At 47.0% G+C, this 20,226-nt stretch overlaps 1 protein-coding gene across 2 annotated transcripts in view; it reads left to right on the top strand.

Moving 5' to 3' along the window:
• The first annotated feature begins 650 nt into the window (after window positions 1-650).
• Window positions 651-20,226, top strand: part of LOC140205349 (epithelial cell adhesion molecule-like) — a 30,089-nt gene continuing 10,513 nt past the window's right edge. Inside the window, exons 1-8 of one of the 2 annotated variants that reach the window (XM_072272947.1) lie at window positions 651-1,061; window positions 7,371-7,541; window positions 11,945-12,182; window positions 13,250-13,321; window positions 14,301-14,364; window positions 15,717-15,815; window positions 17,812-17,994; window positions 19,726-19,785. In XM_072272947.1, the coding sequence (XP_072129048.1) occupies window positions 989-1,061; window positions 7,371-7,541; window positions 11,945-12,182; window positions 13,250-13,321; window positions 14,301-14,364; window positions 15,717-15,815; window positions 17,812-17,994; window positions 19,726-19,785 (960 nt within the window). In that variant the 5' untranslated portion in view covers window positions 651-988. The remainder of the gene's footprint in view (window positions 1,062-7,370; window positions 7,542-11,944; window positions 12,183-13,249; window positions 13,322-14,300; window positions 14,365-15,716; window positions 15,816-17,811; window positions 17,995-19,725; window positions 19,786-20,226) is intronic. The other variant, XM_072272954.1, reaches the window with a different exon arrangement.

A 20,226-nucleotide genomic window follows, 5' to 3' on the forward strand; every position in this document is an offset into this window, starting at 1 on the left:
CTAAACGTCCTATAGGTACTGCTGACGGCAGGGAGGGATGTGCCAGTGATGTATTGGGCTGAGTCCCTGCTCTGCAGTTTCATGCATTCCTGAACATCCAGATTGCTGTCGCAGACCATGATGCAACCTGTCAGGACAGCTATAAGACCCTAAGACAAAGGGACAGAATTGGGCCATTCATCCATCCAATCTGCTGTGCTATTTGATCAGGGCTGATTTATTTTCCCCCTCAACCCCATTCTTGTGCCTTCTCCCTATAACCTTCGATGTTCTTACTAATCAAGAACCTATCAATCTCCGCTTTACATATACCCAATGACTTGCCCTCCACAGCCGTCTGTTGCAATTAATTCCATTGATTCGCCATCTTCTGGCTGTCAAAATTCCTCTTCATCTCTGTTCTATTCTGAGGCTACGCCTGCTGGTCCTGCACTCCTGCACTATAGAAAACATTCTCGTCACGTCCACTCTATCTAGGCGTTTCAATATTCGACAGGTTTCAATGAGGTCTCCCCCACTCCATTCTTATAAACTCCAGCGACTACAGACCCAGAGTCATCAGATGCTCTTCATACTTTAACCCTTTCATTCCTGGGATCATTTTCATAAACAACCTCTGGACTTTCTCCAATCCCAGCTCCTCTTGGGTATTGTACCCTAAAGTGCTGCAAGTGTGATCTCTGCAAGGGCTTAGAACGCCTCAGTACATCTGTAGAAGTTTTCCAGAGCGTTTCAACATACCTAACCTTCTATCAAAGTAAAGGTGCTGTCTGCCAGCCCATGCTTGCTTCCAGTTTTTGATATTGTTCATGCCTTGCAGGTGTAACAACAAACTGGGGCTGTTAAACTTAAACCAGCTGAGTTTATCTGGCTGACTTAACCCTTCCCCTGGAGCTGAAGGCATTCTGTTCACTAGCTCCTCAGACTCCGTGAGGAGGCAGGGAGGCTTGCCATTTCTATCACAGCTCCAGTGCGACAGGCACGGAACATGGGCAGAGATAGCTGCCTGCTTCTCCTGGCGGTGTTGATGGGTCGTCTCTGCACAAATTCTGCCATACCAGGTAAGCCGGTTGTGCTAATTTCTCTAGCAGGGTTTGCAGCTCCGTGGTTGATAGAGGATAATGTAAAACTCATCTGTGCTCTAGTGTAATGTAAAAGGATCCAACAGCAGGATGTTTGGATAAATACCTCTCCGATGGGAGAGGCTGCAGAGATTTACTGGGATACTGCCTGGATTAGAGATCACACCTTATGGGGAAAGGGCTTTCCTTTTTGGAGTGGAGGAGGAGGATGAGATGGAGAATGGAGAGAAGCAGGATTTGTTGGAGGTGAGAGATATCAAAAGAGTGCACAGACAGCACCTTTCTCCCAGAGCGGCAATGGCTAATACCAGAGAACGTCCTTGTGAATGAAGGAAAGTTGGGGGGGGGGGATGTTTAGGGAGGGACCAGGATCCTTGTGCAAGACTCTCAGACGGTTAATTTACAGGTTGATTCTGGTAAAGAAGGCAAATGCAATGTTGGCATTTATTTCAAGGAGAATAGAATATAAAAACAAGGAGATAGTGCTGAGCCTTTATAACACACTAGCCAGGCCACACGTGGAGTATTGTCACCAGTTTTGGGCCCAGAAAGGTGTGTTGTCTTTGGAGAGAGTCCAGAGAAGGTTCACAAGGATGATTCTGGGAATTAAAGGGTTAACATGCGAGGAGCATTTGGCAGCTTTCCCACTGCAATTTAGAAGAATGTGGGGGGTATCGCATTGAAACCTACCGAATGTTGAAAGGACTAGATAGGGTGGATGTGGAGAGGATGTTTCCTATGGTGGGGATGTCCAGAACTAGAGGGGGGGGCAACCTTTTAGAATGGAGGTAAGGAGTAATTTTTTTGGCCAGAGAGTAGTAAATTTGTGGAACGCTCTGCCACAGACTGTGGTGGAGGCCAAGTCTGTGGGTATATTTAAGGCAGAAGTTGATCATTTCCTGATCGGTCAGGGCATCAAAGGATATGGCGAGAATGCAGGTGTATGGGGTTGAGTGGGATCTAGGATCAGCCATGGTGGAAGGGCGGAGCAGACTTGATGGGCTGAATGGCCTAATTCTTCTCCTATGTTTTATGTTAGAGATAGATTTTTTACAGTGGTGGGTGCCTGGAACACACTGCCAGGTGTGGTGGTAGAGTCGTAAGACATAGGAGCAGAATTAGGCCATTCAGCCCGTCAAGTATGCTCTGCCATTCCATCATGGCTAATTTATTCTCCCTCTCAATCCCATTCTCCTGCCTCCTCCCTGGTATTACAGCAAAGAGACTAGCATGGATAGAAGATTGGCTGACTGGCAGGAGGCAAAGAGTGGGAATGAAGGGGAATATAATTTCCTTTCTTCTGTCTCCCTTTTTAAAGAGTGGAGTGGCATTCACAATTTTCTAGTCCTCTGCAACCATTCCAGAATCTAGTGATTCTTAAAAGATCATTACTCCACAATTGCTTCAGCTACCTCTTTCGGAGCTCCGGCGTGTAGTCCACCTGGCCCAGGTGACTTATCCACCTTCAGAACCTTCAGCTTCTCAAGCACTTTCTCCTTAGTAATACCAACCACACTCACTTCTGCCCCCTGACACTCTCAAATTTCTTCCATACTGCTAGGGTCTTTCACAGTGAAAATTGATGCAAAATATTATTAAGTTCATTCACCATTTCTTTGTCTCCCATTACTACCTCTCTATTTTCTACCTCTACCTCTACCTCTATTATTTTCCAGTGGTCCAATACTCACTCTCACCTCTCTTTGACTTTTTATATGTCTGAGAAAAACTTTTGGTATCCACTTTCATTTTATGGCTGGCTTTCCTTCATATTTCATTTTTTCTCTCCTTATGGCTTTTTAGTTGCCTTCTGTTGGTTTTTAAAAGGTTCTTAATCCTCTAACTTCCCACTAATTTTTGCTATATTATCAGCCCTCTTTTTATGCTTCCCTTGTCAGCCACAATTTCCTCATCCTCCCTTTAGAATACTCTTCATCTTGCGATGTATCCATCCTGCACTTTCTGTATTGCTCCCAGAAACTCCAGCCATTGCTGTTCTGCCATCATCTGTGCTAGTGTCCCCTTTCAATCAGCCTTGACCAGCTCCTCTCAGATACCTCTGTAATAGTCTTTACTCCACTGTGATACTGATACATCTGACTTTATCTTCTCCCTGTCAAATTGCAGCATAAATTCTATCATATTATGATCACTGCATCCTAAGGGTTCCTTTACTAATTCAATCAGGTTCATTACGCAGCACCCTTTACAGAGCAACACACAGAAAATGCTGGGGGAAATCAGTAGGCCAGGCAGCATCTATGGAAAAAAAGTACAGTCGACCTTTTGGGCGGAAACCCTTTGGCTGGACTCCTGCTGAAGTGTTTCAGCCTGAAACGTTGACTTACTTTTTTCCATAGATGCTGCCTGGCCTGCTGAGTTCCTCCAGAATTTTGTGTGTGTTGCTCGGATTTCCAGCATCTGAAGATTTTCTCTTGTTAGTGATAATAAACCTGATTCTGATTCTATTCCTGGAGATGTCCAGCAGAACAAACAGTTTCCATAGAGAAAAGGGATTAACCTTCCATCAAAATCTCTGGTCAATCTCTGGTCGTTCCCTCTCCTGACCCTGTACAGAATTGCCTTTCATCTAGTGGGCCCAACCATAAGCTGCTCTAAAAAGCCATCTTGTAAGCATTCTACAAATATTCTCTCATGATCCAACATCATCGTGATTTTCCCAATCTACTGCATATTGAAATCCCCATGACTATCATAACATTGCCATTTTTACATTCCTTTTCTATCTCCTGTTGTAATTTATATCCCACATCCTGGCTGCTTTTTGGAGGCCTGTATATAACACCCATCGGGGCCTTTTTACCCTTGCAGTTACATAACTCTACCCATAAGGGTTCTACACCTTTCAATCCTAGGTCGCCTCTTTTTAAGGATTTGATTTCATTTTTTTTTACCAACAAAGCCACCCTACCCCCTTTGCCTACCTGCCTGTCCTATCGATAAAATGCGTATCCTTGGATTTTAAGCTCCCAAGTACGATCTTTCAGACATGACTCATGGGCGCCCACAATCCCTGATGAAGGTTAAAGGTTCAAAGGATCAATGATACCAATCTCTAACTGTGCTACAAGATCATCTGCTGTGTGCATTCAGGTATAACACCACTAGTCTTGTATTCATCACGCTTTTCAATTTTGCCTCCATGTTACACTTCAATTCATCCCACTGACTGCAAATTTGACCAATCATCTGCCAGTCACTCCTCTCAGTCTCACTACACACTGCATTTACGAGGCGTGATTGATAAGTTTGTGGCCTAAGGTAGAAGGAGATGAGTTATACAGCTCTCATTACATGCACGTGCAGTTCAACTCTTTGAGTGATTATGCAGAAGTTTGAAGTTAATAACTCATCTCCTTCTACCTTAGGCCACAAACTTATCAATCACCCCTGCTGTGGACCACTTTCTGGAGGTCCAAGACACTGACTTCTATAAATAAGGGATCCGTATGCTCCACAGCCGCTGGACTAAGTGTGTAAATGGAGGAGGAGACTATGCTGAAAAATAAATGTGCTAGGTTTTCTAAAATTGACTCCTTCTATCTTAGGCCACAAACTTATTAATCACCCCTCGTACTTGTATACCAACTGCCCCAGCCTCAGCCTTATCACCATGGTTCCCATCTCCCTGCCAAGTTAGTTTAAACCCTCCCCAACAGCTCTAGCAAACCTGCCTGTAAAGATATTGGTCCCCCTCGGGTTCAAGTGTAACCTGTCAGTTACATTAGAGACTGTTAGACAGGCACGTGGATGAAAGAAAAAATGGAGGACTATGTGGGAGGGAAGAGTTAAATGGTCTCAGAGACGGTTAAAAGGTTGGCGCTAACTCATGGGCCTTAGGGTCTGTACTGTACTTTGTAACAGAAATGCTGTTGCAGACAAGAGCACTTGGCAGGTCAGGCAGCATGCATGCAGAGGGAAACAAGGTTAATGTATTTGACCAGAGGCTTTGACGGAGAGTTGATTACTCTTCGCCATGGAAACCGTTTGTCCTTCTCGGCATTTCCAGGAATAGGAGCAGAATCAGGTTCACTATCAGTAACGTATGTTGTGAAATGTTGTGGTTTTGCAGCAGCAATACATTGAAAACATTCTATAAATAAGAAATATGTACTGTAAGAAAATCAGTAAATAGTGCAAACAGAGAGCAAAATAGCATGGTAGTGTTCATGGATTAATGGACTGTTCAGAAATCTGATGGCAGAGGAGAGGAAGCTGCTCCCAAAACATTGAGTGTACGTCTTCAGGCTCCCGAACCTCCTCCCCGATGGTGGTAAGGGGAAGATGGCGTGTCCTGGGTGGTGAGGATCCCAGTGATGGATGCCTCCTTAAGGCATCTCCTTTTGAAGATGTCCTCAATGGCAGGGAGGCTAGTACCATGATGGAGCTGGCTGAGTTTACAACCTTATGCAGCTTTTCCTGATCATATGCACTGGTGCCTCCCTACGAGGCTGCAATGCAATCAGTCAGAGTGCTCTCTTGTACACTGGTGACACACCAAATCTCCTCAAAACCCCAATGAAATACAGCTGCTGGCATGACTTCTTGCTCAACTGTATCAATGTGTTGGACCGGGGATAGACTCTCTAAGATGTTGACACCCAGGAACTTGTTGCTGCTCACTCTCTCCACTGCTGATCCCTTGATAAGGACCAGTGCTCATTCTCCCGAATTTCCCTTCCTGGAGTCCGCAATCAGCTCCTTGGGCTTACTGACACTGAGTGCCAGGTTGTTCTGGGACCCCATTCAACCAGCCGGTCGATCTCCTTTGTCACCCTCTGGGATTCGGCCAACAATAACGATGGCATTTTTAATTCACTCTAAGCGATTAGTCAAATCTAAAATACACGTCCCTTCCCAGGTCACTGCAAGGTTCTGTTCCTAAGAACTATTCGTAACTGGAATAGTTCTTAAGTCAGAAATGCAGCCATGAACTCAGTTCTCTCCTGGCAGAAGATGCCTTCAGACCCGCAGCAGCTGGCAGATCTGTCCCGCTAGTCTCCCAAGCACACACTCGTATGTACAGAATGAACACAAGTCAGGTGTTTGCGACCCAGAGAGAACCAGTGGTACGCTGTGCTGTTGTGATGGCCTTAAGGGAAGGCAATGTTATGGGAGAGGAGCTATGCTAGGATGACAACAGCTTTGGAGAGAAAACCTTACAAGGGAAAATGGAACAAACTGGAACACCCAGAGAGTATTCTGTTCAGTTCTAGGCACCTCATTTTAGGAAGCTTTAGAGAGGGTGCAGAGATTTACCAGGATGCTGCTTGGATTAGAGAGCATGTCTTGTGAGGATGTGTTGAGTGAGCGAGGGCTTTCTGTTTGGAGTGAAGGAGGGTGAGAGGTGATTTGATAGAGGCTTAGACAGAGTGGACAGCCAGAGATTTTTTCTGGGGGGGGGGCATAATTTTAAGACAATTGGAGGGAAGTATAGGGGAGATGTCAGAGGTAAGTCCTTTACACAAAGAGTGGTGGGTGTGTGGAGCCCCCTTGTGCATTAGAGCATTTAAGAAACTCTTAGATAGGCACATGGAAGATAGAAAAATGTAGGAGGGAAGGGTTAGCTGATTTAAAAGGTCGGCACAACACCGTGGGCCTGTCCTGGCTGTAATATACCGTTCTATGTTCTATGCACAGTCCGGTCTGCAATCTCCGAGTGCAGGAGAACAAGAGGTGTTTTCGTAGAAACATTAGATCCTTGGCAGCTTATCAAGGTCAATGGTGAGGGGGTGTTTCCCCACTGATGGAAAGTTTAGGACCAGAGGGCATGGTCTTGGAGTGTTGGTGCTCATTTTAGACCAGGAAGTGAAGATTTCCTTCTTTAAGGAGTTGTCTGTCTCTGGAATTCCTGTGCGGGTGAATCTTTGAACATATTCAAAGCTGACATGGATAGGTTTCTAATTGACAAGGGATTCCGAATTAGAATGTTAACTTAAGAAAAGTTGGGTCAGTCATGATCTTGGTGAAAGGCAGCACCGGCTTGAGAGGTCGAGTGGCCTAAATCCTGCTCCCATTTCTTGAGGTCTTCCGGTCATTACTACTTGTGTTATTTTACTCAGCTGCCGACTCCCCACTGTACAACGGCAGCTACAATTAAGTGGTACTTCATTAGTAAGTCTTTTTGGATGAGCCAGGGTCCTTTGTTTGGAACTGACCACCAGTCTGTGACTGTTTGTTGCGGTCTTGGGCAGAGCCGTTTCTGTGGTAAGGAAGGGGAAGGTTGTTGCCGGGAGCTGGTGTTCACCCTTGTCCCTCCTTTGGTAGACGACGAGTGCCCCGATGCCTCTCCTGCCCGGGAGAACTGTGAGTTTGACGAGGTGTGCGAGGACGCCAGCTGCAAGTACAACGAGTACGTGACCTGCCACCTCAACCGGTGTGGAACGTGCGAGGCCGTCTTCCGAGGCTTCGACAACCTAACAGTCAACTGCAACCAGTGTGAGTCTCACCTTCCGCCCTCACTCCGAGCCTGCGCTGTTGCTGCCTCGCCGCCAGCCCTGCACTGCTGAAACCAATGCATCAGTCGCATCCTCTGCAAACCCACTAACAATGCATCTCGTCACTCCCAGTATTGCTGCAGTCATGCACCGACTGTAACCCTGACACCAATGCAACCCAGTACCACTGTATTCTGCAGACTGCAATCCACACAGTTTCAAAGTACATTTATTATCACAGTATACAACTCTGAAATTTGTCCTCCCCCCAGGCAGTCACAAAATAAAGAACCATTGAATCAACTGGTTTAAACAAAAACATTGAATATCAACCCCCCCCCATGTGCAAATGGCAACAAAAAAAGAGTAAAAACACAGAATATAAAACACAAAATCAGAAGGTATATTTCAGTACAGTTCAGCTCAGTGTTCATTTTCTGCAGGTCACCTCGATTCAAAAATCAGTCAAAAGTAGTAACTGAAAAATTTATATCTGTTCGTTTCCATTCCCCTTGAAAGCTTTGAAAGGGAACAGAATGAGGCTATTCAGCCCCGTTGGCCCTGCTTAATTAGACTGTGATTGGTCTATACCACTGATCACTCATGTCCCTTGCTGCCCCTAGCTGTGCAGGGAAGTGATGCTGAGGCTTTATAAGGCACTAGCGAGGCCTCACCTTGAGAATTGTGAATAGTTCTGGACTCCTCATCTTAGCAAAGATGTGCTGGCATTGGAGAGGGTCCAGAGGAGGTTCACAAGGATGATTCCAGGAATGAAAGGGTTATCATACGAAGAACGTTTGATGGCTGTGGGTCTGTACTCGCTGGAACTTAGAAGGACGAGGGGTGATCTCACTGAAACCTTTCGAATGTTGAAAGATCTGGACAGATGTGGAAAGGATGTTTCCCATGGTGGGGGAGTCTAGGACAAGAGGGCACAGCCTCAGGATAGAGGGGCGTCCATTTAAAACAGATGTGGAGAAATTACTTTAGCCAGTGGGTGGTGAATTTGTGGAATTTGTTGCCATCTGCAGCTGTGGAGGCCAGGTCGTTGTGTGTATTTAAGGCAGAGATTGACAGGTTCTTGATTGGATGTGGCATCAAAGGTTATGGGGAGAAGGCTGGGAACTGGGGTTGAGGAGGAGATTAAAAAAAAGGATCAGCCATGATTGAATGGCAGAGCAGACTCGATGCGCCAGATGGCCTAATTCTGCTTCTATGTCTTGTGGTCTTATGGTCTAATAAACAACCAGAACTAGATCTAAATACTAGAACACATCATAAACCTGAATTAGAGTCCAAATTTACAATCCCTACATTCCATATTCAGCACAGACCTTGCACGTAATGAAACTACACTGACAATCACTAGCCTACTGTGTTTTCACATGCCCTGCTGATACCCAGAAGGTTTCCTCTTGCCACGAGGCACCTTGTCACTTTATCATTTCCCGTCAGATGCAAGGTTCTGATCTGAAATGTTGACAGTTGCTCACCCCCCCACAACAGATGCTGCTCGACCTGCTGAGTTCCACCAGCAAATTGTTTGTTGCTGCATCTGCTGTCTCTTTTAAAGATTGGCTTTGTTTGTCACATGTGCATCGAAACATGCAGTGAAATGTGTCATTTGTATTGATGACCAACATGGCTAGTGTCGCCATGCTTCCGGCACAGCGTGCCCACAACTCGCTAATCCTACCCATATGTCTTTGGAATATGGGAGGAAGCCCACACAGTCACGGGGAGAAGGTACAAACTTATTAAAGTCAGCAATGGGAAAATGGAATCCAATTCACTGGCCCTGTAAAGTGTTCCACTAATTGCCACACTACTGTGCTGCCCCCTGGTGTCTCCATATAAACATTACACATTTACGTAAACTCCCTGCTTCATTAAACACCAACCTAATGGCATGAACATCAATTTCACCTTCGGGTAATTTTTTTTTTTCATTTTTCCCCCTCCCCCTTCCCTTTTCTATTCCCCACTCTGGCCTCTTACCCCTTCTCTTCACCTGCCTATCAACTCCCCCTCTTGCCTCTCCTCCCCTTTCTCCCATGGTCCACTCTCCTCTCCTATCAGATTCCTCCTCCTGCCCTTTGGGTTTCCCACCCACCTGGCCACATCTACCACCTTCCAGCTAGCCCTCCTTCTTTCTGCCCATCTTTTTTATTCTGTATCCTCTCCCTTCCTTTACAGTCCTGATAAAGGGTCTTGGCCCAAAACTTCAACTGTTTATTCATTTTCAGAGATGCTGCCTGACCTGCTGAGTTCTTCCAGCTTTTTGTGTTTTTTCCTCTACTTTATTTATACCTATTATGGGAATTTTTAGCTCATTGTATCCATAATATGTAAAATAAAATATACTGTAGTTTATAAGTCAATATCTTTCACAAGGTGTACACTTTATATAAGGTGTACAGTGATAGGTGTGTAAAATGAATCTGCAAGGGGGCTCAGTCAGTCAAACAGCATACGTGGAATGTGAAACCAGTCAATGTTTGAGTCAGGGACCCTCTCTCAGAACTGGAAAGCAGATAACCGAAAATATTCTCTGGTTTTCCTTTCCAGATACTGGCTGAGATCTTCCAGCATTTCTGTTCTTGTTGCAATAGATATGTAAGCAATGACTCACTTTGCACATCCCATCATATTCAACACGGATACAGGCCCTTCGGCCCAATTCATCCATGCTGACCAAGGTGCCCATCGAAGTTAGTCCCAATTGCTCTCGTTTGACCCATTTCCAGAAGACATAGGGGCAGAATTAGGCCATTTGGCCCATCGCATCTGCTCTGCCATTCCATCATGGCTGATTTATTATCCCCTTCAACCCCATCCTCTTGCCTTCTCCCCATAACCTTTGACACCCTAACTAATCAAGAATCTATCAAACTCTGCTTTAAATATACCCAATGATTTGGCCTCCATACTCATACGTGGCCAAGAATTCCACAGATATACCACCCTCTGGGTAAAGGAATTTCTTCTCAGCTCTGTTCTAAAGGGACGTCCTTGTATCCTGAGGCTGTGCCCTCTGGTCCTAGACTCTCCCACTACTGGAAACATCCTCTCCAAATCCACTCTATCTAAGCCTTTCGACAGAGGCCCAAAGCCATCGAATACGCTTCATGCATTAACTCTTTCATTCCCAGGATCATTCTTGTAAACCTCTGCTGCCCTTTAAGCCTTTCCTAGGCTTCCTCTCCTCTCCATGTTCTTGACCTAGAGTCATTTAGATATTATTGTACCTTGCTCTACCACTTTCTCTGGCAGCTCATTCCAGATGCCAACCACCCTCCATGTGAAAAAGTTGCCCCTCAGGTCCCTTTTAGATCTCTCCCCTCTCACCAAAAACCTGTGCCCTCTGGTTTTTGGTTCCCCTTCCCCTGGGAAAATGACTGTGTGTGTTCATCTCATCAGATTCAGATTTAGTTCCCAAATCAGAAGCAGAATCAGGTTTAATATCACCGGCACGTGCAGCAGCACAACACTGAAACAGGTTGCGTCAACTCAGCCTTTTCTCCTTGGAGCGATGGAGGATGAGAGGTGACCTGATAGAGGTGTATAAGATGATGAGAGGCATTGATCGTGTGGATAGTCAGAGGCTTTTTCCCAGGTCTGAAATAGCTAGCACAAGGGGGCACAGAAATAAGGTGCTTGGAAGTAGGTACAAGGGGGATGTCAGAGGTAAGTTTTTCACACGGAGAGTGGTGAGTGCATGGAATGCACTGCCAGCGATGGTGGTAGAGGAGGATACAAAAGGGTCTTTTAAGAGGCTCTTAGATAGGCACACGGAGCTTAGAAAAACAGAGGGCTGTGCAGTAGGGAAATTCCAGGGAGTTTCTCGAGTAGGTTACATGGTTAGCACAACATTGTGGGCCGAAGGGCCTGTAATGTGCCGTAGATTTCTAGGTTTCTATGTTTTCAATGCAATACAGAGAGAAAAAGGAAACTGAATTACAGTAAGTAAATATATATTAAACAGTTAAATGAACTAAGTAGTGCAAAAAGTAGGAAAGTTTTAAAAAGTTGTGTTGTTTGCATTAACAACCAGCACACCCAAGAGTGCACTGTCAATTCCCGCCACTGTCTGTAAGGAGTTTGTACGTTCTCCCCATGACCGCATGGGTTTCCTCCAGGTGCTCTGGTTTCCACCACATTCCCAGGGGTTAGTGATGGTAAGTAAGCTGTGGGCCTGCTATGTTGGTGCCTGAAGCTTGGCAATACCTGCGAGCTGCCGCCAGTACGTTGCAAACATGACAGAAAACATTTCGCTGTGGTTTCGATGTTTCGAAGTACACGTGACAAATAAAACTATCTTTACCTTTGGTCCCTCGAGTCCCGACAGATCTCCCGTGCACGCTTTAATGATGCCTCCCCACCGCCTCTCTCCCGCTTTCTCAGTGACGCCCAAATGCCGCCTGCTGCGCCTGGAGATGCTTCACAAGAGCCGGACGGCCAGCAGGCAGCCGGGCGGAAGGAGGGTCGACGACCTGTACGACCCCGAGTGTGAGCGGAACGGCACCTTCAAGGCCAAGCAGTGCGACGACTCCAACCTCTGCTGGTGCGTGGACAGCGCCGGGGTCAGGGTCACCGACAAGACCGGTGACGACCCCAAGTGCGGCCAGCTCGTCCGAGTCCAGTGAGTGTTACTCAGAACCAGAATAGACATCGAGTGCGGAGAAAATTGACAAAGATGTCCCCAGGACCTGAGGCCTGAGATAGAGGGAAAGGGCGAATAGGTTATGACTTCATTCCTAATGTAGTGGGGGAATTTGATAGAGAGATACAAACTTCTGAGGGGTACCTTCCCACTGAGATTGGGTGAGACTGCAACTAGAGGTCATAGGTTAAGGGTGAAAGGTGAAATGTTTAAGGGGAACATCTTCACTCATAAGTGTGGAACGAGCTGTGAACAGCAGGGGTAGGTGTGGGTTCGATTTCAACATTTAAGAGAAGTTTGGACGGGTACAGGGATGGGAGGGTTATGGAGGACTATGGTCCAGGTGTGGGTTGATGGGATATAGAGCTTGTGACAATGACATGGGGAAGGATGGGACAAAGATACAGACCCAGTCAGTGGGACAGAGAGCCAAGGGAAGGGATGCAGACCTAAAGACAAAGGTATGGACCCGGGCAATAAGACACAGACCCAGTCAGAGATTTGGACCTTGGGATACTGAGCAGGGCAGGTCTGGGTCACAGACCCAGAAGAAGGAGTGCAGATTGGATGGGAGTATGGTGAAGGAAATAGATTCAGGTCCCACATCGGGGCACCCCCTGTTGGTTCTGGATTTAAAGGGAAGGCTCTGGTCAGAACCAACAGTCTCATTGCTGCTGTTTGGCTAGACTGGCTGACGGGTGGGCTGGGAGGTGGGGGTTGCCCGACGGGTGGGTGCTGGCCGACGGGTAGGCGGGGACTGGGTGCTGGCCGACGGGTGGGGCGGGGAGTGGGTGCTGGCCGACGGGTGGGGCGGGGAGTGGGTGCTGCCTGGATGGGTGGGGCAGGGAGTGGGTGCTGGCCGACAGGTGGGGGCGGGGAGTGGGTGCTGCACGACGGGTGGGACAGGGAGTGGGTGCTGCACGATGGGTGGGACGGGGAGTGGGTGCTGCCCGGATGAGTGGGGCGGGGAGTGGAATGAACAACAGGATAGTGTTCCTTCAACAAACCAGACTCAGTAACTAATCCAATCTCTCACCTTCCTGCAGCCTCATTCAGATTGATTTCAGCTTCAAAGTCGAGTTTGTCTTCCTGAAGATGAAGGAGGCAGCTGTTCGACGGTGGGTAGAATCTTTTCAGAGCCATGGGGGGATGAGGGTTCACTTGGGGGGGGGGGTGTAGATGTTGATAGTGTTGATTTAACCAGCCTCAGTACCCCTTTGTCGGGGTTCGGGAGAAGGTGGAGAGACGAGTTGGTAAACACTGACCAGAGGTCCCACCACCATCTGCAGTCCAGACAAGGTAAGAATGGCTCTTACCTTTTCCTAAGGGCATTGGGTTGGTTTTCTTGCAAGAATCTAGTAGCTTTGAACACCCCCCATCCAGGCCATGCTCTCTTCTCACTGCTACCATCGGGAAGGAGGTACAGGAGCCTCAGGTCCCACACCAGCAAGTTCAGGAACAGTTATTACCCTTCAACAATCGGGCTCCAGATCAGTGTGGATAACTTCACTCACCTCAACTCTGAACTGATTCTACTTAATTTTAAGGACTCAATTTCAATATTGATGTATGTACTTGTATTTTATTATATTGTATTTTTGTTATTTGCACAGCCTGTCTTCGTTTTGCACATTGATAGTTTTGTCAAACCTTGTATATAGTTTCTCATCAATTCTATTGTATGTCTTTGCTGGGATGGGATTAGAACTCATGTCTCTCTGTTACCAGCAGAAGTTTAACCATTGTGCTATCCTGTCCGATTGTTTACCGTTGGAGTTCACTCTGCTCACCTTTGCCGTGCCTCAAGAAACTGCGGAGTTGTGAACATAACTCAGCACGTGACAGGAGGCAGCCCCTCTCCTCCTCCTGTCGACCCCGTCTCATCTCACCATCCTCTTCATGAAGAATTTTTCTCTGACATCCCCCCCCCATACTTTCCTCCAATCACTTTAAAGTTATACCCCACTGTATTAGCCATTTCCACCCTGGAAAAAAGTCTCTGACTGTCCCCTCTATCTATGCCTCTTATCATCTTGTTACTGTGCTACCCTCTGTTTCCTGTTTCTTCAGGAAGTTCTCTGGTTTCTTGTGTTTCAGGAAGGTGGCCATCAAGTTGGTCAAAGAGTACACCCTGAAGGCTACCCAGATCCTGGAGATCACGGCAAGTACCTGGCTTCTGAATGGAAGATCTGGGTGGGTAGGTGGTACGGGGGCTCCCCTCACCAGTGTTCAATTCCACCAAGAGAAACCAGCTCCATTTCAGAGAGCTGGCAGCTTGAGGCCCCATTCCAGAGATCTGATTGGGATACAGTGAGCTAGAGCAGGAGGCGTGAGGTGCGGGGGCAGGACAGGGGAATGGGAAAGGGTAGATGTGCTAAACTGGGGACCGGGAGCCTGAAGGTCTGGAGTCGGAGGACTGTCCCTGTGAGAGAGAGGGTGGGTGGGTGGAAATGGGACTTGATGTTGCTTTGTTGCAAGTTGTGTTCTGTGTTGTTCTGCTGGATACTGGGGGCATGCTATATTGGCTCTGGAATGTGTGGCAACACTTGTGGTCTTTCCCCAGCACGTTCCTGGCTGGCCTGGTGACATTTTGATGCTCCTTCAATAACTCCAAAAGACTGGAAGTAGGGTAAATACTGAAAGGCTTTTATTCGCAGTAAAATGTGACCTCCATCATGCTGAGTGTCTGCCCTGGACTGAGGGAGGAGCAATGGCGCAATCGCCTTTATTCAGGGGTCTGTGGGAGGAGCCACAGGGGCAGTCAGCAGAGGGGCATGTCCAGACAGGTAACCCAGTTACAACATATATATATATATATATATATGGTTTACCACACATTTCACTGTATGTTTCGATGTACTTGTGATAAATAAACCTGAATCTGAAAGCAGCCAGCATAACCAAAGACCCCGCCCATCCTGGACGTCGGGGGCCCCTCCTGGGGTTGGAGGCATCTGTGTGTTTGTGACTGGGTGGGAGGGATTGAGGGGAGGAAAAGGGCTCGTTCTGCTGCTGCCTGTATTCCACTGGGCACTGTGGCATGCCACCTTGGCACCGGAATGTGTGGCAACACCTGTGGGCTGCCCGCAGCACATCCTTGTTGCACAAGCGACACATTTCACTGTCCACGTAATAGATAGGTGAATCTGAATCTGAAATCCACGCTGATACAGTACTCCCAACACACCACCGAGCTGGGTGGATGTTTTTTCTTGCAGAGGGGTGTGAATCTCAGGATCAGAATCTGGTTTAATATCACTGCCATATGTCATAAAATTTGTTGTTATCTGTGGAATTCTTGGCCACAGAGAGTGTGGAGGAAGATGGTAGTTTTGAAAGATCGGGGAATTGAGAGTGATGGGGAACTGGTACAGAGGGGAAACGAGGCCCGAGTCAGATTAACCGTGAGCACGCTGACTGTTACGACAGGCTTGAATAGCTCCCCTGTGATCACCCTGAAGGTCGGCCGCCCTGCAGAACTGACGGCCTGTCTCCCTGTCATCTTGGCAACAGGTCCACGAGTTGTCCAGAGAGATCTGCATCCGGCTGAGCGAGAACGGGACCAAAGACCCCGCCGACATCTCTACTGTGGCATACTACATCGAGAGGGACGTGAGTACAACTCCTGACTCTCTCCCGAGAGCACAGCCCTGCTCTTAAAGATAAGGATTGGTTTTGTTTGTCACGTACAGTGAAATCTCCTGTTTTCATCAAAGATCCAGCACGGTCTGAGGATGTGCTGGGGGCAACCCTCAGATGTCGCCATGCTTCTGACATCATCATAGCTTGCCCACAACTCACTGGAGCATCCAGAGGGACCCATGCGGTCGTGGGTAGAACAAACAAACTCCTTACAGACAGCGGTAGGAATTGAATCCAAGTCACTATGCAGTAAAGCGTTTCACTGACCACTGTGGCACCGTGATGCCCCATTCTACTAACTCCCTCACTGAGTGAGAATAGGCATTGCCCAGCAGCTGGGTTTCTATGGCAACTCCTTCCACCACACCTCCGTATCTTTCAGTTCCTCTCGCGCTTAAGGGAATCTGGGAGTGGGGGGGGCAGAGAGTGGTGATAATATGGAATGGGCTGCCAGAGGAGGTGGTGGGGGTGTGTACAATTAGAGTGTTTTATCGACACTTGGATGGAAACATGGATAGGAAAGATACAGGCCAATGCAGGCGACTGGGACTATCTCAGGAAGGCACCTTGGCTAGTACGGATGAGCTGGGCCAAATGGCCTCTTTCTATGCTTTATGACCTTATAATTCTGTAACCTTCCAGGATTCAGGCACTGCAGCACTCTGAGATGGTAAAACACTTCAGGATGGTGATAGTTGAAATACAAGAGCCTGTTACCTTGCTGTACAAACATAAATAACAAGATTTTCTTTCATTATTAAACCTAGCATGAGTTGGGCAGAGTACACTATTCACAATCAGAATCAGGTTTGATATCATTGGCATATGCTGTGGAATTTATGGTTTTGTTGTAGCAGTACAGTACAATACATAATATAAAAACTGTAAATTACAACAAATATACAGTATATAAAATAAATTAAATAAATAGTGCAAATAGAGCTTAAGACCGTGTTGCTTACTGAAATGCCCATGGCTCTGACTGTGGATTTCAGCTGTCGTAGTGCTGAACGGGAATATTCGATGATTCCTTTTGGAACTGCACACAACGAGTCGCTGGTTGTCTGTGCCATTTTGGCTCTCTGCAGATCCTTATGTTCTTAAGAATTGCCATAGTTGACCACGATGCAACCAGTCAGGACACCTTCACCAGTACCTCTGTAGAATCTTCGTCGACAAGCCGAACCTCCTTAACCTCTCATGGAAATAGAGACACAGGCTCAGTCTCTAAAACTCTAACCTAAAACTGTGGTTGGAGGAAAGGGGGAAGGCCAGGGGTATTTTTTTTTATACAGAGAGTGGGGGAGTAGGTTAAAAAGTCGTCTCAGGACTGTTCTGTGTTCTAACTCATTTTCTGTTTCCCAAAGTCTCGAACACAGAACAGTACAGCCCAAGAACAGGCCCTTCGGCCCACAATGTTGTGCTGAACCAGCCAAAAAGCAAATCAAATACACCCAAACACTAATCCCTCCTACCTACACAATGTCCATATCCCTCCATATTCCTCACATTCACATGCCTATCTAACTGTCTCTTAAAAGCCTCTAATGTATTTACCTATACCAGCCAGCTCATTCCGGGCATCCCCCCAAAAAATTTACCCCTCACATCCCCTTTGAACCTACCCCCTCTGACCTTCGCTGCATGCCCTCTGGTATTAGATATTTCTTCCCTGGGAAACAGATACTCTTTGTCCACTCTATCTATGCCGCTCATAATTTAATAAACTTGAAACGTTTACTGTTTCTCTCTCCACAGATGCTGCCTGACGTGCTGAGTGCTTCCATAATTTTAATTGATTTTCTTTTATTTTTGAAACCCACGTCTGGTTGGCTGGGTCACTCTCAAAGTCAAAGTCGAGTTTATTGTCATTTACGCAGGACCGTGTATGCACAGTGCAGTGAAAAGCTCACAGGCGCGTGGCATCATATGAGCAGCATTCACGAGTGTTCTGATCTCCCCGCAGCTGAAGACGAACAGGTTCACTCTGGAAGTGGATGGGAAGAGCTTGCAGGTGGAGAGGGAGTCGGTCCAGGTTTGGTTCTTTGACAACGAGCCTCCCCGGATCAACATGAAGTCCATCTCGCCGGGCTTTGCGGCCATCATCATCATCATTGCACTGGCCATTCTAACCGGGATCGCAGTGTTTGTGAGTACATTCCGCAGGACGGTGGTGAGGGGGAGATCTATTCTTACCAGCACCCACTGAGCATGCTTTCATGGCCCGTTAAATATGGGGTTTTGTTGGGCTCTCTAGCAAAGCTGCAAATACACCAGGGGAAAGGTGACCTAATGCTTGGACTGAATTTCACACTAAATCATTTGGTCTCACTCTGTCAGAGTGCCTTTCATCCACCCCTTCTCTGCTATCTAAAACTATTTTCTCTATATTGCTGTCTAGGCTGGTTATGGACATAAGTAGATAGTTAAATTACTCACAGTCCTGATGAAGGATCTTGACCTGACACTTTGACTGTCCATTTCCCTCCACAGATGCTGCCCAACCTGCCAACTCTCCACCATCCCCTGCTACTCCCCTCTGCCTCCCTCGCCTCTCTCGCTCTATTGCAGCCCAGTAGTGTAGCAGTTAGTGTAACAGTATTATAGTACCAGTGACCTGGGTTCGATTTGCGCCATTGTCTGTAAGGACTTTGTCATTCTCCCTGTGACCACCTGTATTTTCACCGGGTGCTCCACCTTTCTCCCACTTTACAAAGATGTAAGTGTTAGTAGGTTAATTAGTCACGTGGGTATAATTAAGTGGGCCAGAGTGGCCTGTTACCGGCTATATCTCTAAACAAAATAAACAATTCCATGCTCCAACCTTACTCTGCTTTCAAATTTCATCTTCATCAGCCCCTTGTCACCTCCCAGCTTCTGTCACTGTTCCCACTCATTCCATTCCCAGTCTATCTGCTCATCCGCCTCCCCACCAACCTGGATCCAACTACCGCCTGCCAGCTCCTAGAGCTCAGAACAGTCCAACGCAGTACGGGCCCTTTGACTCACAATGTTGTACCAACCTTTTAACCTACTCCAAGATCGGTCTAAATCTGCCCTCCACATAGCCCTTCATTTCCTTTCATCCATGTGCCTATCAAGAGTCTCTTAAATGTCCCTAATGTATCTGCCTCAACCACCCTCTGTGGCAGGGCGTTCCACACACTCACTGCTCTCTGTGTAAAAACCTACCATGACATCCCCCTATACTTTCCTCCAATCATCTTAAAATTATGCCCTCTTGCAATAGTCATTTCCACCCTGGGTAAAGGTCTCTGTCTGTCCACTCGAATTATTCTCCTTATCATCTTGTTCATCTCTATCAAGACACCGCTCATTCTCCTTCATTCCTAAGAGAACTAGCTCGCTCAGCCTATCCTCACGAGACATGCTCTCTAATCCAGGCAGTGTCCTGGTAAATCTCTGCACCCTCTCTACATGCTCCACTTAGGGGTTCCCAACCCGAGGTCCATGGACCCCTCGGTTAATGATAGGGGTCCATGGCATAAAAAAGTTTGGGAACCCCCTGCTCCATATTCTTCCTGGAAGTGACCAGAACGGAACATAATACTCCAAATGTGGTCTTGCTCCATTCCTTCCCCTCACCTCTTTAAACTGACTATCTCCACTGTACCTTCCAGTCCAGGTGAAGGGTCTTGACATGAAACATCTACAGTCCATTTCCCTCCACAGATGCTGCCTGACCTGCTGAGTTCCTCCAGTGTTTTTTGTGTCTGCTCCAGATTCCAGCCTCTGCAGAAACTCCTGTGCCTTCTCCAGCACCGTTTGATGTTCATGCCTTCCATCAGAATGATTTGGGGTGAAAAACAAGAGGGATGATTTGAGGGGATGTAACTCTAATATCACTGTGTGTTTGCAGGTTGTGGTCAGGAGGAGAGCGAAGGAGGACTGGCAGAGGATCCAGTTTGAAGTGATTGAGGTGATGTATCGTGCTCAGACCTCTGTGCAGCTCTTCCATGGTAGGGTCACTTGGGATTTAGTTCAGTGACTGATGTTCCAGTTTCTGTCTGCTGCAAAAGGCAGGATCTCCTGGTGGCTACCCGTTTCAGTTTGACTTTCTGTTCCCATTCTGACATGTTGGTCCATGGCCTCTTTTTCTGCCATTTTGATGCCATACTCAGGTTGGAGGAGTAACATCTCATATTCTGTTTGGGTAGCCTCCAACCTGATGGCATGAACATCGATTTCCCGAACTTATGGTAATCTCCTCTCTCCTCCTCTCTTTTTCCATTGCCCATTCCAGCTCCCCCCTTACCCCATCTTTGGTTCCCCTTCTCTTTCTCTTTTTCCCATGGTCCACTTTCCTTTCTCATCAGATTTCACCTTCAACCCTTTAACTCTTTAAAGAAAAGATTAGCAT

Source organism: Mobula birostris, chromosome 1 (genome assembly GCF_030028105.1).
Source record: "Mobula birostris isolate sMobBir1 chromosome 1, sMobBir1.hap1, whole genome shotgun sequence".
NCBI classification, from domain to species: Eukaryota; Metazoa; Chordata; class Chondrichthyes; order Myliobatiformes; family Myliobatidae; genus Mobula; species Mobula birostris.